The sequence below is a fragment of the Eutrigla gurnardus genome (genome assembly GCF_963514095.1).
Source record: "Eutrigla gurnardus genome assembly, chromosome: 3".
Lineage (NCBI taxonomy): Eukaryota > Metazoa > Chordata > Actinopteri > Perciformes > Triglidae > Eutrigla > Eutrigla gurnardus.
Window position 1 is genome coordinate 13,527,486 of NC_139917.1, and position 15,139 is coordinate 13,542,624.

A 15,139-nucleotide genomic window follows, 5' to 3' on the forward strand; every position below is an offset into this window, starting at 1 on the left:
GGGAGACTGAAGAGGAGAACACAATGATGTCATCCAGATACAAAAGGAGAGACTGACACTGCTGGTCTCCAAACATCCTCTGCATCAGACACTGAAAAGTGCTTGGTGCATTGCACAGCCCGAACGGCATACGATTCCATTCAAAGAGGCCGAATGGTGTGCAAAAGGCGGTTTTCTGCTTATCCTGCTCTGAGACTGGTACCTGATGGTAACCGCTCGCTAGGTCAAGAGTGGAGAACCACTGGGCCCCAGAGAGCGCGTCTAGACTCTCCTCAATGGGAGGTAACGGAAAAGCATCCTTTCGCGTCTTTGCGTTAAGCAGGCGGTAGTCGACACACATGCGTAGACTGCCGTCCTTCTTCCGCACCAAGACAATTGGAGAGGCATAAGGACTGCTGCTTTCCCTTATCACCTGGGCTTCAAGAAGTTGATTTATATGAGTCTTGACTGCCTCATACTCTGAAGGTGGAACACGTCTGTACCTCTGCCGAACTGGGATGTCATCCATTAGGGGGATGTCATGTGAGACCAGATTGGTACAACCAAGATCATCCTCATGGGCAGAGAAGACTGAACTAAACCTCTGCAACAATGACCGGACCTGCACCTGCTCTGATTCTGCCAAACTAGACAAATCAACACATTTAATGTCACTGTGCCCTGAACCAGCTGCCACCTGAGAAGAAACAGTGGCAGAGGGTCTAACCTCTGTGACACCTGGGGGAAGACTGACCACTTCAGCTGGACTCAGGATGCCAAGACAGGTTCGTGGGTAGAGGACAATTTCGGTGGTCCCAACATTAACCACTGGGATGTAAGTTGTACCTCGCACAACCTGAATGAGACAGGGGGAAGCCAGCAACCCAGCAGGCAAACCAGACTCTGGGGGCTCGAAAAATAATGACTGCCCAGAGAACTGTTCTGGGCAAGTGCTAGCAACCATCTGCATTACCCCACCAGGGACACGCACCACTCTGGAGCCTCGAACTCTAGCAGCACCAGTGAATGGAGCATGGCGCTGATTAACCACCTGATGACATTGCTGCAAGGCCTGAATAACGGGATCAGGAGACTGTGTGACTGCAGGCAGGTTAAAAAATGAAAGGCCATGGGCTCCAAAGAGCTCTCGGTAGCAGCGACGAATGACATTCATCCCCAGAATCCCAGGGACAGAAGACCCAGTGCTGACAGGGTCCTTCACCACCAGAATACCACAACGAGGGATCGTCTTCCCACAAAGAATGACATCCAGTTCTAGGTAACCCAGGTAAGGAATAGCGAGACCATTAGCAGCCCGAAGCTGCAACCAATGACATGACTGGAGTCGATCATTCCCCCAAAGTGCAAAGTGCTCAAGAAAGAAGCTCTCAGTGACTGTAGACACCATTGACCCGGTGTCCACCAAGCAGGAAACAGTGACCCCACTCATGACAACGTCAATATTTGGACAGGATGCCATTAACCCGGCCGCAGCTGCTACCTGTGAGCCTGCTAACTCCCCATCTGAACTGTGGCTCGGCAGCTCAGTGGGCTCTAGTTTTCCGGCTGGCGACAGGAGTTGGAGGACCTGGCCACAGTAGAAGACAGACCAGCAGAGGGGCCAGCACGGACCCATTCTCCTTCGCAGTCCCTAGCAAAGTGACCAGGTTGGCGGCAGCGCCGGCAGATCACAGGACCACTACGTGAGGATCTAGCTGGTGGAAAGGAAGGCTGCATGGAGGCAACAGTGCGGGTGAGTTGATCGAGTTGTTCCTGCTGGCGTTTCAACAGTTCTTTTAATTCACCCAGCTCAGAGCCATGTGGAGAGACAGGAGGAGCTGACCGAGAACTGCCCTGCACACCATACTGCAGGCCGTACATGGAGGGAAGGGAGTGGCTGCTTTCCCTTGCACCCCCAGGGAATCCCTCTCTCTCCCACTGCCTACCTTCCCCCCGCACCTCCAACAGGGTAGCAGTGGGTTGGCGGCGAACAAACTGTTTCAGCTTCCGGCGAAGAACACTGTCCAAGACATGTTCCACAAACTGATCCCGAAGTAAGACCTCTGCATTAAGCAAACCATCAGGTGCACGTTTGTCTCACCTGCCCCATAAGAGCCATCAAAGCCAAGGAGAACTCCAACAATGTCTCTCCCTCCTGCTGCTTCCTGGAAAAGAAAGCCTCCTGCAAGGATATATATGACTTAACACAACCATACAAGCGCTCATTTTCTGCCCTTAGCTGGGCGACCAAATCTCTGAGCTGCTGCATCTCCTCCTCCATGACTGTAGGGGGCAAGCCGCACCAAAGCTTCACACCAAATGGAGTCCTGAAATAACAGGCAGGTTAAATATCTGGACAACTACTGCTGTCTTGTCTCTAAATACACAAAAAAACAAGGTTCAGTAATGTACGTCTCCCACTGACACAATACTGAGTAATTTTTTTTTTTTTTTTTTCAATTAAAAATATTATTTTACTAAAAATAAATCACGTCTGTCTCTAAGGGTGCAAATCCTGCCGACAACGCCAAGTGTGGCATGAGGGTGGTATGTGCAAAATTAACAATTTAAATTGCGGATAAAGTGCTGCTCGACAACGCCACCTGGGGGAATTTCGCCCCCAGGAAATTAGTTTTAAAGGACACAAGTCCGAATGCACCCAGACAAGACGTGAGTTATGAAAATAATTAATTTTATTCATTCTCAATATAAAAATACAAGTTAAATAGTTTAGTCAGTGACATCCTACTCTTTTAAATGCTGCAATATTTCAACCACCTTTTCTTCACTCAGGTAACAGTGGCTCAAAAACAAAACAACGACACAATCAATTATATACAACAAATAAACCTTGGAATAAAGAAAACAAACATAACCATTAAACAAAAACAAAGAAAAGCAAACAGTTAATAGCACACAAAAGCAAAGCAATTAGTCATAATAAACAAAAAAAAGGAAACAATATTCATGCAAAACAATCAATAAACATACTAAGGATAATAAATCAGAGCTCACTGGTTGGCTACACAACGGTGGAGCACTTAAGGTCCAATAGGACCAATAGTAAGTGGGAAAGGGAGCAAGTAAACGGTGATCGTGAGACTGGACATTAAAACACTACAAGACAGCAGTAGAGTCCCGGTGCACCGAAGCGTCAGACGCCGGTAAGTGGAGCACCGCAGCGCACAGCCAGGCCGAGAGCGTACCTGGAAAGCATGCACAAAAGATTTCAATTTTAATACTAATCACTATCTGACCGAAAGGAGTAACCGGTACAGATCACATACCCCGAAGCACAGGTGCGGCTCTGCTAACACAGAGGAGAGGGAGAGCGACAAGCCACAGGTAAATCCTGGAGAGAGTGAATCCGCAGCACGGACAACTCCAATCCCACACAGCAGTAGCCAGCTGACCGCCACGCTGCAAGGCACAAGGATAAAGCAGGTGTAATGCCCAGAGACCGCAGAAATACCCCAATAGCGCAACACAAAGGACTTACAATTTCAAGGTGGAGAGGGTCCGGCAAAATCGGCGACGCCAACCGCCACACAGCTCAGACCACACACAGCGCCATGCCACGCCAAGATACCAGCCATGAGGGAGATGAAGGACAGACTGGATTAAATAGATACCTGCGCCAGGAGCGCTGGCGGCTCCGCCCTACAATCAGTGCAGCGCACTGACACACACCTGGTGTGGATCAAGCAAGGAGGAGGGGGAACGGTGGAAACTACCCGACCATCCTGTCACACAAGCAGCTCTGTGGTGTAAACTGAAACCCCCTCAGACAGTCACCTATACTTAACAACATCCAAATCTGTGATGCAAAAAGCAAACCCAGACTTCCCAGTCCTTGGGTCTTGAGCCCCATCAGTATATATTTGTATGTACTGTCCCCACGTGTTATTTAGCCTTTCCTTTACAATTCCCCCAACTGTTGCAGTTCTCTCATGAGCTAACACACTTACATCTATCTCTGGCACTGGTAGAATCCATGGTGGTATAGTTGGCCAGTACACTACCGGGGCCACCCCCTCCTCCCCAAACTCCATCCTCCCCATTTCCTCATTGACTTTAAAAATGAAACATTCCCTTTTCACTCTTGCTCCTCCCCACTCCCATGCACCTTCCAAAGCCAGCTCCCCCACATTCTCCCCTTGATGTCCCCTTAATTTACAGATATACTGCATTGCCAGCTTAGACCTTCTGATACCCAATGGGGTCTCCCCCATTTCCACAAGTAAGGCTGCAATTGGGGTGGAACGGAAGGCCCCACAGACGACTCTCAGTGCCTTTGCCTGCACTACATCTAATTTCTTGAGAATTGTTTTTGCTGCCGTCCCGTGACACAAACACCCATAATCTATCCTCGATCTGACCATTGCCCTGTAAATCATCATCTGTGTATCCTGTTCAGCACCCCACAAACTTCCTGATAGGGACCGCATGACATTTATAACATTTCCACACTTGCTCACAATACTGTCTACGTGATTTTTGTAAGTCAGTCTTTCATCACAAACTACTCACAATAATTTCAACTCTTTTACCCTCTCTACTGCTTGCCCATACATTTGCAAACCTTGAGCGTCGCGATTTATTCTTCGTTTGGTCTTTTTTATGGCGGTTGGCAAACAACGTTGTGGTGCATCACCACCCTCCCTTTCTTGGTGCAAGAGCTGGTCCCAGCTCCATGGCAACACAACCTTGCTTCCTGGAATCGATACCCTGTAGGAAAAAAAAAAGATTGACCGTCTGCCTGTCCCTGCTCATCTGCTCTTTGTTTTAACTTCCTCATCTGACTCCCTAAACTCCAAGTAAACCAGTGTTATCCCTTGACCTCCCTTTCTTCATATCCTGGGTTCTTACTTTGTCTACAGGATGTATAACCATTTTAATAATGCAGATGATTGATGAAACAAATTAGAATGGTCGGTGGCGAACTTACCGGGCTGGCTGTCCGTTGGCCAGCTTACCAGGTGGTAAGGCTGGTTATTCTAAAACGACCGGTTCAGTTCCGCTCACAACCCGAGTCTTAAGTGAGGTCCCATCTCTGGTCTGTTACAGGTCTGTAGTCTCAGTGGGTCCAGCCCCCTATAGGCAGATTGAAAACATGAGGAACTGGTGTTGTAGTCTTACTCCCTCTAACCAAGCAGCCTCCGATAACGCAAAATGAGGATATTTGAGTAATCGGATGCTCTTTTTCAGAATAGAAATGCGGAGATCTCCCATCTCTGGGGAAAATGAGGAAATTATGCATGACCATTCAAAAATACTACCGGGTTTCTAACGACACAAAGCTTAATTCAAATGGGTGAAGTATTCCTTTCAGAATGTAATATTACAACATCGTGTATCAGAAGAGGTGATGCATGTGTGCAACGCTGCTGGGCTGAAACTTCTGGCTATCTTGAGTCTATGTAGCAAGTTTGGTGTTGATACAGAAAAATTTGGATTATTATTGCACACCTGCATACATTCTTAATCATGAATCAATAGTGTGGTTTTGAGAATATACTATGTTTTTGTTGGGTAATGTTTCACAATGATGGTCACATCATAGCATTAATTGAGCATTAGATAAGCATTAACAAACATTAACAGGTAACTAGTGGTCAAAAATCACTAAATCTGTTGAGCATCCTCCGGATGGGGTCCCGAGTCCATGTCCCAAGTTTGGTTTCCATACATGAAAGTGTTGCTGAGATATGGATTCACTTCCTGTTTTAACTGATGGTGGCGCTAGAGCTTTCAATGCAGACGCACAAAAATGATTTGAGTGATTGGAAAGGTATGCAGCAAAGAGCTGTAAGCATTGTAACCTGTACGCACGTTAATGAACTTAAGAGCAAATACGCATGTCCAATATTGAACTGATGGTGGCGCTAGAGCGTTCAATGCAGTGGCACACAAATTGATGAGTGATTGCAACGTTATGCAGCACAGAGTTGTAAGCAAAGTAAGCAGCATGCATTTCAAAGGATTTACAAGCATAAATGCATGTCAAACATTGAACTAGTGGTGGCGCTACAGCATTCAATGAAGAGGCCTGTAAATTGGTGTGAGTGACTGGGACAGTGTCTTGACTCCAGGTACCAAGTTTGGTTACGTTGAGTCAAAGCATCGGTGAGACGTCAGCTCATTTCCTGTTTGGCAGCCTCGCCGTCATTTTCAATTGCCTCTCACAGGAGAATAAACATGAATTTGAAAAATCTTTGAAATAACTTTTGTGCGGATTGGTCTTAAAATCATCTGTGTCAAGTTTCGAGCAAATTGAACGAACTTTGTGACCCGTGAAGGTTTTTAAAGCTTTCTGAGATAAATCCAATATATCGGAGGTCCAATAAGGCCGAAAGTGACGGACCATGTATCGTTGAACTTGGGTTGATCCAAGGATCACAACCCTACCTCTTTAGTGAAAATCAGACGCACGAGTCATGGTCCACATCAGGAATGCATGTCCAACTTTCACCCATTGGTGGGGCAAGAGTGTTGGGCATAGAGTTCTGTTAATTGGTGAGAGTGATCATGGAACAGTCCCGAATCTGTGTGCTGAATTTCATAACTTTTGACCAAGCGGTTCAATTTTCGGCCAAATTTTGACCCGTTGGTGGCGCTAGACGGCTGGGTTTAGAGGTCCGTAAATGAGTGTGAGTGGTCAGTACAGTGGTCCGAAACTTTCAGCCAAATTTCAGCACTTTTTACCAAGGCGTTCTATGGGCTGCCATAGACTTCAATGGCAGAGGAGTAATAATAAGAAAACATAGAATCACTAATAGGGGGTCTCGCAGCTTCGCTTCTTGACCCCCCAAAACAACATTAAAGAATAAGTTGCGCTGTAATGATGGGGCAGACACAGACCTGGCGTTCATCCACTTTATTTGTATCAATGCTGATGTACACTTACAAGATCTTGACAGGACCGTGTTCACAGAGGTCCAAAAAGCATAAGTTAGCATTTCTAATATACAAAAATTATGTGATCATATTTTAGCACAAATACAAACATCAGAAGTAGAATATATTTAAGAAATCAAACAAATCATCCAAAATATGTCATGAAAACGTGTGTCCTGCTGTGTGTTAAGTGTCCAGAGATAACTTCTGTTGTGATATGACACAATGAATAAAATGTTATTGAGTGAAACCTGTCACTTCCATCTTCTCCTCATGCAAATCTAGATAGCACAGTGCAAACTTCACTTCATTGCTATAGTTGATTAACCGTCAGCTGCCAGACTCTTATGTAACTGAAAGTTTTTCTCCTGTATGAGTTCTCATGTGTCCCTTCAGATGTCCATTTACAGTGAAACATTTACCACACACTGAACAGCTGAAAGGTTTTTCTCCTGTATGAGTTCTCATGTGTGTCTTCAGATTTCCATTTACAGTGAAACGTTTACCACACACTGAGCAGCTGAAAGGTTTTTCTCCTGTATGAGTTCTCATGTGTCCCTTCAGATGTCCATTTACAGTGAAACATTTACCACACACTGAGCAGCTGAAAGGTTTTTCTCCTGTATGAGTTCTCATGTGTGTCTTCAGATTTCCATTTACAGTGAAACGTTTACCACACACTGAGCAGCTGAAAGGTTTTTCTCCTGTATGAGTTCTCATGTGTCCCCTTAAATCATACATTTTAAGGAAACCTTTACCACACACGGAACAACTGAAATGTTTTCCTCCTGTATGAGTTCTCATGTGATCCTTCAGCTGTCCATTTAAAGTGAAACCTTTACCACACACTGAGCAGCTGAAAGGTTTTTCTCCTGTATGAGTTCTCATGTGTCCCCTTAAATCATACATTTTAATGAAACCTTTACCACACACGGAACGACTGAAATGTTTTCCTCCTGTATGAGTTCTCATGTGATCCTTCAGCTGTCCATTTAAAGTGAAACCTTTACCACACACTGAGCAGCTGAAAGGTTTTTCTCCTGTATGAGTTCTCATGTGTCTCTTCAGATTTTCATTTACAGTGAAACCTTTACCACACACGGAACAACTGAAAGGTTTTTCTCCTGTATGAGTTCTCATGTGTTTCTTCAGAGTACCATTGTCAGTGAAACATTTACCACACACTGAGCAGCTGAAAGGTTTTTCTCCTGTATGAGTTATCATGTGTGTCTTCAGATTTCCATTTACAGTGAAACCTTTACCACACACTGGGCAGCTGAAAGGTTTTTCTCCTGTATGAGTTCTCATGTGTTTCTTTAGATTTCCACTGATTCTAAATGTTTTCCAACACTGAGAGCAGTTAAATGGTTTCTTATCAGTTCTACATCTAAAATCACTGTCAGGATAATTTTTCAAAGCCTTTAAACCTGACCGAAGTTCTCTGGTCTCCTGCCAATCAGCACTGTCATCAGTCTGAAGTTCAGAAGAGCCTCCAGTATTGTCATCAGTCTCAGGTTCAGAACAGTCTCCAGTCTTGTCATCAGTATCTGTTTGTAAATGTGTATCTGAGTTCCTGGCTGGTTCTGGTCCCCCACAGTCCTCTTCAACAGCTTCTGTTTCCATCTGTTCAGTCGAGTCTCTGGCTGCAGCTGAAACCAGCCCTGAGGGCTGAGGTTTCTCTTCATCGTCATCTTCTTCACTCTTAACAGGGACAAGAGTCAACGAGAACTTGATACCAACCTCCTCCAGGCCTCGATGCTTCTCTCCTTGCTGACTGGTCCAGAGTTCTTCCTGTTCTTCTTTAATGTGTGGGGGGTGTGGGTCCTCCTGGTCCAGACTGGGGCTCCAATCCTGCTGCTCAAAAGGAACCTCGTCTTTAGTCACCAACAGCTGCTGGACGTCTGCAGGAAAACAATAAATACATACAGAATATAGAGACGTTTCAAACAGCAGAACAATCAGTCACCAGTACACTGTTTTTTTTCTGAAACAAAACAGGCAGACAGACAACCTGCAAAACTAAAATGCACCAGCAGTAATGCAGTCATCAGTAGCTTGAGATGAATACATTTGTTACAGTTTTTCATAATTGTTAATAACTTAAAACCTTTCATCTAAACTGTAAACACAAAACCCAGTTTTCAAACTACATTCACAAAACCTCTGATTCTTCTGGATAAATCAAACCATCACATACTGACTGTAATTGTGTTTAACTTCTGCAGCCTGTGGTCAGCATAATGCATCAGAAGTAAACGTTTTGGTCCTATGCGTGTTGCATGTTACCTCATGTCACACGTTAACGCAACTCAGATTAGAACACTGCCATACCTAACGTATAAAAAGTAAGCACCAACCTGCTCTGTGTAACCGGACTTCAGGCAGGAAAACAGCGTCAAGTAGCTTCCGCTGTCGCTCGTTCTCCTCTTTAGAACGAGAAAGTTCCTCCTCGTATTCTGCTACCGTTCTTTCAAACAGCCCAAATATCTCTTCAGCAGCCGCACTTAGTCGCTGCTCCACCAAAGCTCTCGTCACTTGGACTTTACTCATTTTCCCGCGACGAGAGAGACGTTTTGACTCCACACAAACTCCGTCAAAATCTGTTTCCAGCTAGCATGCTAAGCTAGCTAGCTTAGCTTCGTAGGCTCCCGGGAGATGATTCAGAGTTAAAATATTCAGAATAAAAGGTGAAGAGTACAAAGTCCATCCAGACAGGTTTATCCAGACACACAGAGACTCTGATGGATCAGTACTGGTGAAGCTAACAGACACTTTCTCAACACCACGAAGGAACTCTTCTACTGAAAAAAGGCGCCATTGTTGAAAAGAGAACATCCGGGTGCGTCGCGGTTTCTTCTTCGTTTGGTCTTTTTTAGCGGTTGGCAAACAACGTTGTGGTGCATCACCGCCACCAACCGGAAAACAAAAAAACTGTTTTGTGTCTGGATAAACCTGTCTGGATGGACTTTGTACAAAACGTTTACTTCTGATGCATTATGCTGACCACAGGCTGCAGAAGTTAAACACAATTACAGTCAGTATGTGATGGTTTGATTTATCCAGAAGAATCAGAGGTTTTGTGAATGTAGTTTGAAAACTGGGTTTTGTGTTTACAGTTTAGATGAAAGGTTGGAAGGTTTTAAGTTATTAACAATTATGAAAAACTGTAACAAATGTATTCATCTCAAGCTACTGATGACTGCATTACTGCTGGTGCATTTTAGTTTTGCAGGTTGTCTGTCTGGGGCGCATGGCGTCTGTCCGACTTCCCATTTCTCCGACTTCCCATTTCTCCGACCATACATTTCTATATTTTTTTGTCCATTAGTCCGACCTCCCATTTCCCCGACCTAAGTATGCCCGGTGTTACGACTCCCAGTAATTACGACAGTGTATTAGACCGACTAATCCGGCCCAGAAGCAGGATAGACTGAGATATCAACTTAATCTCCTGTATTTTGACGGCGCCACAGTGTAGTCAAAAGTGCGTGGGTCCTGCTCCTGTTCCTTTTATTTTTTAAAACATGTGCACAGATGTGATACAGTCAGTGAAAGCTTAATTAATAAACACAAAGTCTCGGCATCCGAAGGAGGAGATGCCTTGAACGGGAAGCAGACCGTGGTGGATTTCAATCACACACTGTTGCAACTTTAGAACATTTTATCCAGAAAGACTTACAAACACGGACCAAAACGGCTCCATAATACGCACAAAAATCCCAAAGAAACTAAAGTTAAAAAAGATAAAATAATAATCTCTGCATGACATTTTGTTCAGTGAAATCCACAGACAAGACGGCTGCAGAAGTGGGGCGTCAGTTTATTTTGAAAAGTGCTGGGGACAATAACCATATACTGGTTTGTTTTGAGGGGTGCTGGGTAGGCTGTTCCGTTAGTTTTGACTTTTGTTAACACTAGAGGTGATCCCGAATAGTCGTTGATTGGATTCGGAGGAGTCTCATTCACTGTTCATCAAATCATCGCAAAATGTGGTTATGAAAAAAAGACCGTACCATTCTGACTCCATAGGGGTACTCACTGCTGCTACATATAATGGCCGCGTTTCCCAGATTCGATCGTTCTTAAGGACTTAAGAAGGCTCTTAAGAAGGGTTCGGCTAAGAAGGAGCGCTAAGATACGGCTGTTTCCCAGACGCGTTCTTAACTGCCTTCTTAGGAGAACCTTAAGATCAAGCCAAAGATCTTCTTAAGAAGCTCTTAGTGGGAGCTGTCCACCGCGGTGGTGCTGAAACTGAATCAATGGATGCCAGGTAAATCGATCACCCACCTCTTTATCAGCGCATAAGTCACACACAGCGCCCCGTGGTCCCCCCACACAGGTGCAATTAGGCTATGCATGTATTGTGTGTGTGTGTGTGTGTGTGTGTGTGTGTGTGTGTGTGTGTGTGTGTGTGTGTGTGTGTTTGTACCAACAGTTGTATCCAAGTAGTAATCAAGCCCATTAGTGCATATATACCCCCGTGGATATAGGCACACACATGTGAGAATGGAAGAAAGCAGCAACAAGCGAACCAAGCGGGCACCGGCGTTCACCGCGGAGGAGATGGGCGTAGTGCTTCCTACCGATCCAGCATGGATCCACCAGGGAGGGATTGTGGATTGGAACAAGGGTGCCATCCACCACACCGATCACCCGGGGGGGACTACTTGATGAGAAAAACAGTGCAGGTATAAGAGTTATACACTCTGTGGTGTGTTATGATCTACATTTCAAGCACTCTTAGTTTTAGTATGTTTAAAGTCTTGTGGTTTTTTTTTTAATTATTTTAAATAACAGCAGGAGAAAGTGGTAACCCCTGTCAAATCTAAATTGTTTTCTTCAGGAATACCTGCAGCAAGAACACCCCGGCCTGAGGCAGATCATTGAGCGCTGTGGTGGGAGGTACCATGTCATCAGTAATCGTCAGCGTCAGGGCAGGGAGCAGGTCCGTGAGCTGCTGGAGAAGGTGAGACGTTGGCGTTGAGAACAATTTACGGCGTCAAGAGTAGAGTTTGCAGGCGTTTCGCAGCCCGTGTTGTGATTGGTTTCACTGATCGCACACCGATTATGGTTCTCATCTCGCAGTTGAATCAGTGTTGGTGTATAGTTAAAAACATTTGTAGATTTCTGTCTAGAACTTTTTTAAATCCACAAAGTGAAATTCTGTTTTATTGCATACTGGACGTGGTAGAGCTCTTTGTTTTATTTGTCAGAGAAGGTGGATGAGCATGCATGATTTCCCATCAACGCCCTGTTTCACACTTCTACAATCACACAGCCGTAGTGGGGACTACGTGCCACTATAATAGGGAATGTGAGTATGGGGGCATCTCCTAAATGTATTGTTTATCTTTTTATGTAACAGGTGGACAATATGGTGACGAAAAATGGGGTTTACTATATGAAATCAGCCCAGGAGCGAGAGCTGGAGAAACGGGTGAGCGACAGAAAGCGAGAACTTATGGAAAGTTACAGAGCTCAAAAGGAAGAGAGAAGAGAGACGGTCGCTGCAACGCACGTCCTAAACACTGAAACGCAGAGGAGGGTGGAGTACAGCAGCGCCTCGGAGAGGAGGAGGAGAGAGGAGAGGGCTGAGGTGGAGGGAAGTGTGGGTGTGAGCCAAAGATCTAACGGGCTTCATTCAACTCCAGCACCAGAGCAACAGCCAGAGCTGCATCACGACGGGCAGGTGGACAGGACGCCCAGTTTAAGACTAAATGCAGGTGAATGTATTCATTTTTTTTATCCCTGTTATTCTACATCACAATGCCATGTGTAAAAATGAAACCCACAGCACTCATATTTGCTGTATTCCCTCTGTAGATGGAGCTATACTCAAATGTCTGAGGTTAAATCAACTCCGAAAGTGGTCACAACTTGTGAGTCGCAGGCTCCCACTGTCTCATATTGCCCCTTAAAAGTGCACTGCTAATATGTTAGGATATTATTAAAAACACAAAATAAATCATTGCAATTTTCCACATTAAACTCTAACTCTCCGGTGATTGTTTTTCAGTTCACCACAGAATGAACAGCTTTGAAGAGAGATCCCCGGAGGCGTCTCCCACCTCCCTTCCTCGTACGCCCGTCTTTTCCTCTTCCCCCTCCACACCAACCCTCTCCTCCTCTCCCACCTCATTCCCCTCATCCTACTCTCCTTCCTCATTCGCCTCATCGCCCTCATCTTCGTCCTCTCCGGAGCTACGCCTGGTGCTGCTCGGGCGATCTGGAGCAGGCAAGAGTGCGGCTGGCAACAACATACTGGGGTGGGAGGAGTTTGAGTCACGGCCGTACAGTCTCAGAGCGATCACTCAGGAGTGTGAGAAAAAGAAAGCAGTGGTTGAAGGAAAACCGGTAAGTGTTTACCTGATGTTTTCAGTTCTTTTCACTCATCCCATCCATGTGCCATCCCATGTCCCTCCTCTACCATATCTAATCTTTTACACTCTTCTTGTTTTGTGTCATAAAACAATTAAATATTGCTGGTTTTCCATGAATCAACTCTTCATATTGCTGCATCTCTCCTCTCTCACCTGCAGGTGGCAGTGGTGGATACCCCAGACTGGTTCAATTCAGAACAAACCCCAGACAAGGTGCGAACTCAGATCTCCTCATGTGTTGCGTTGTCCAGTCCTGGTCCGCACGCCTTCCTCATGTGCGTCCCCCTAGACCAGCCTGCAAAGACCGAGCTGCAGGCTCTCGGGGCCCTCAAGGCTGTTTTTGGCCCAGAGGTGGTCTGAAAACACACCCTGCTCCTCTTTACGTACGCAGATAAACTGAGGGAGAGCGGGAAGGCAGGGAACGAGAGCGTGGAGGCGTACATCGCTGGTCAGCGGGGGGATTTGCTAAAGCTTGTGGAGAAATGCGGGACAGGTTCCATGTGATGGAGACGGGAGGAGGCGTGAGGGACAGGAGGAATGTGGCGGAGCTGCTGGAGAAGGTGGAGCAGATGGTGAAGGAAGGTGCTATTCTCATCCTGCTTTTCAGGAGGCGGAGGACAGAGTGAGGCAGAGGCAGGTAGAGATAGCAAGGGAGAGAAAGAGGGGAGAACTGGAGCTTAGCTCTGAACGACGGTTACTTTATCCCTACATGCAGCCTGTGGCCGAGGGAGAAGAGGAAGTGAGGGAGGATGAGATTGAGAAAACGAGGGATGAGGTGGAGATGAGTTTAAGAACAATGAAAATTGAGAGCCTTCCTCCTATTACACGCTCCACCATGTCGCCTTCACTTCTCCAATCCGTGATGGAGAAAATGGAGTATGGTGCAAAGATGTTACCCAAACTGTTGGCCGACAGCTCTGTGTGGGTCGGTGAGAGAGCGAAGAAGGTGAAAGGTAGTCCGGTGTGGGAGAACGTCGGCAGCAGAGCACAAAATGTCCACAAGATGGTGGCTGATAGTTCTGTATGGGGCAAGGTGGGAGAGAGTGCTGGACATATGTCCAAAGTAGTTGGAGATAAGGTGGGAGCGAGTGCTGGACATGCGTCCAAACTAGTAGGAGATAGAGTCCCCAAGGTGGTGGTGGATGGTTCTACATGGGTGGGATCTGGAGCAAAGTCTGTAGCGGCTAGTCCAGTGTGGGGAAAAGTTGGTTCAGGGGCCAAATCGGGGGCCATTCTGGTGGCAGACAGGTCCATGCGTGTCGGAGCTAGGATCGGAGCCGGGAAAAAGAATTTGGCACAGAGTCCTATGTGGGGAAAGGTAGGATCCGGGGCCAAAACCGGAGCTGCGCGAGTTGGAGCTGGAATTGGTGCCGGTGCAAAGAAGGTGGCGGAGAGTCCGGTGTGGGGGAAGGTGGGCTCTGGGGCCAAAGCAGGGGCCAAAATGGTGGCGGACAGCTCATTGTGGGAGAAAATTGGGACTACTGCTAAACAGGTGCCCAAGGCCGTCATAGCGGGCGCATTACTGGGTCTGGTACTCGGTGTGTTTTTGTGGGGTGTGATTGGTGGAGCCATCGGGGCCGCTGCTGGATCTGCGGTAACTGAAGTGGGCCGACGGAAACTCAGCAACAAAAACACGTTGGAAAAGCCGGGCGAGACTGCAAAAAATGCAGAGAGAACGGTGAACGATGGCATAGACTCTCTGGTGACACAAGGAGGAAAAGTACTGAAAACTGAATGAACAGATAATGTTTATAAAATGATTAACAAATGTAAAAACATTTGGTTGTGAATTAGTACCATCAGAGGGTATGACTCAAACACAAAGGCAAGGGTCGACACTCTTCTGTTCTTTTTTTTTTGTTGCTTTCTTTCTACACAAATGG

General features: G+C 46.1%; 1 protein-coding gene and 2 long non-coding RNA genes across 3 annotated transcripts in view; 1 reads left to right on the forward strand and 2 right to left on the reverse strand.

Moving 5' to 3' along the window:
* The window catches only part of LOC311010618, an 87,918-nt gene that overhangs the window by 45,408 nt on the left and 27,371 nt on the right, over positions 1-15,139 (reverse strand). The gene's annotated exons all lie outside the window — the stretch shown is intronic.
* On the reverse strand, positions 2,734-3,630 carry LOC311011203. The gene is made up of 3 exons (XR_014596873.1): positions 3,479-3,630; positions 3,267-3,399; positions 2,734-3,185 (listed from the first exon to the last, which is right to left on the reverse strand). It is a non-coding gene; the product is annotated as an uncharacterized lncRNA (long non-coding RNA).
* On the forward strand, positions 11,383-13,616 carry LOC311010822 (uncharacterized protein; the record flags this gene model as incomplete). The annotated part of the gene is made up of 5 exons (XM_084005467.1): positions 11,383-11,445; positions 11,720-11,842; positions 12,242-12,599; positions 12,893-13,230; positions 13,416-13,616. 5 exons carry the CDS (start codon positions 11,383-11,385, stop codon positions 13,614-13,616), a joined length of 1,083 nt encoding a protein of 360 aa, XP_083861593.1.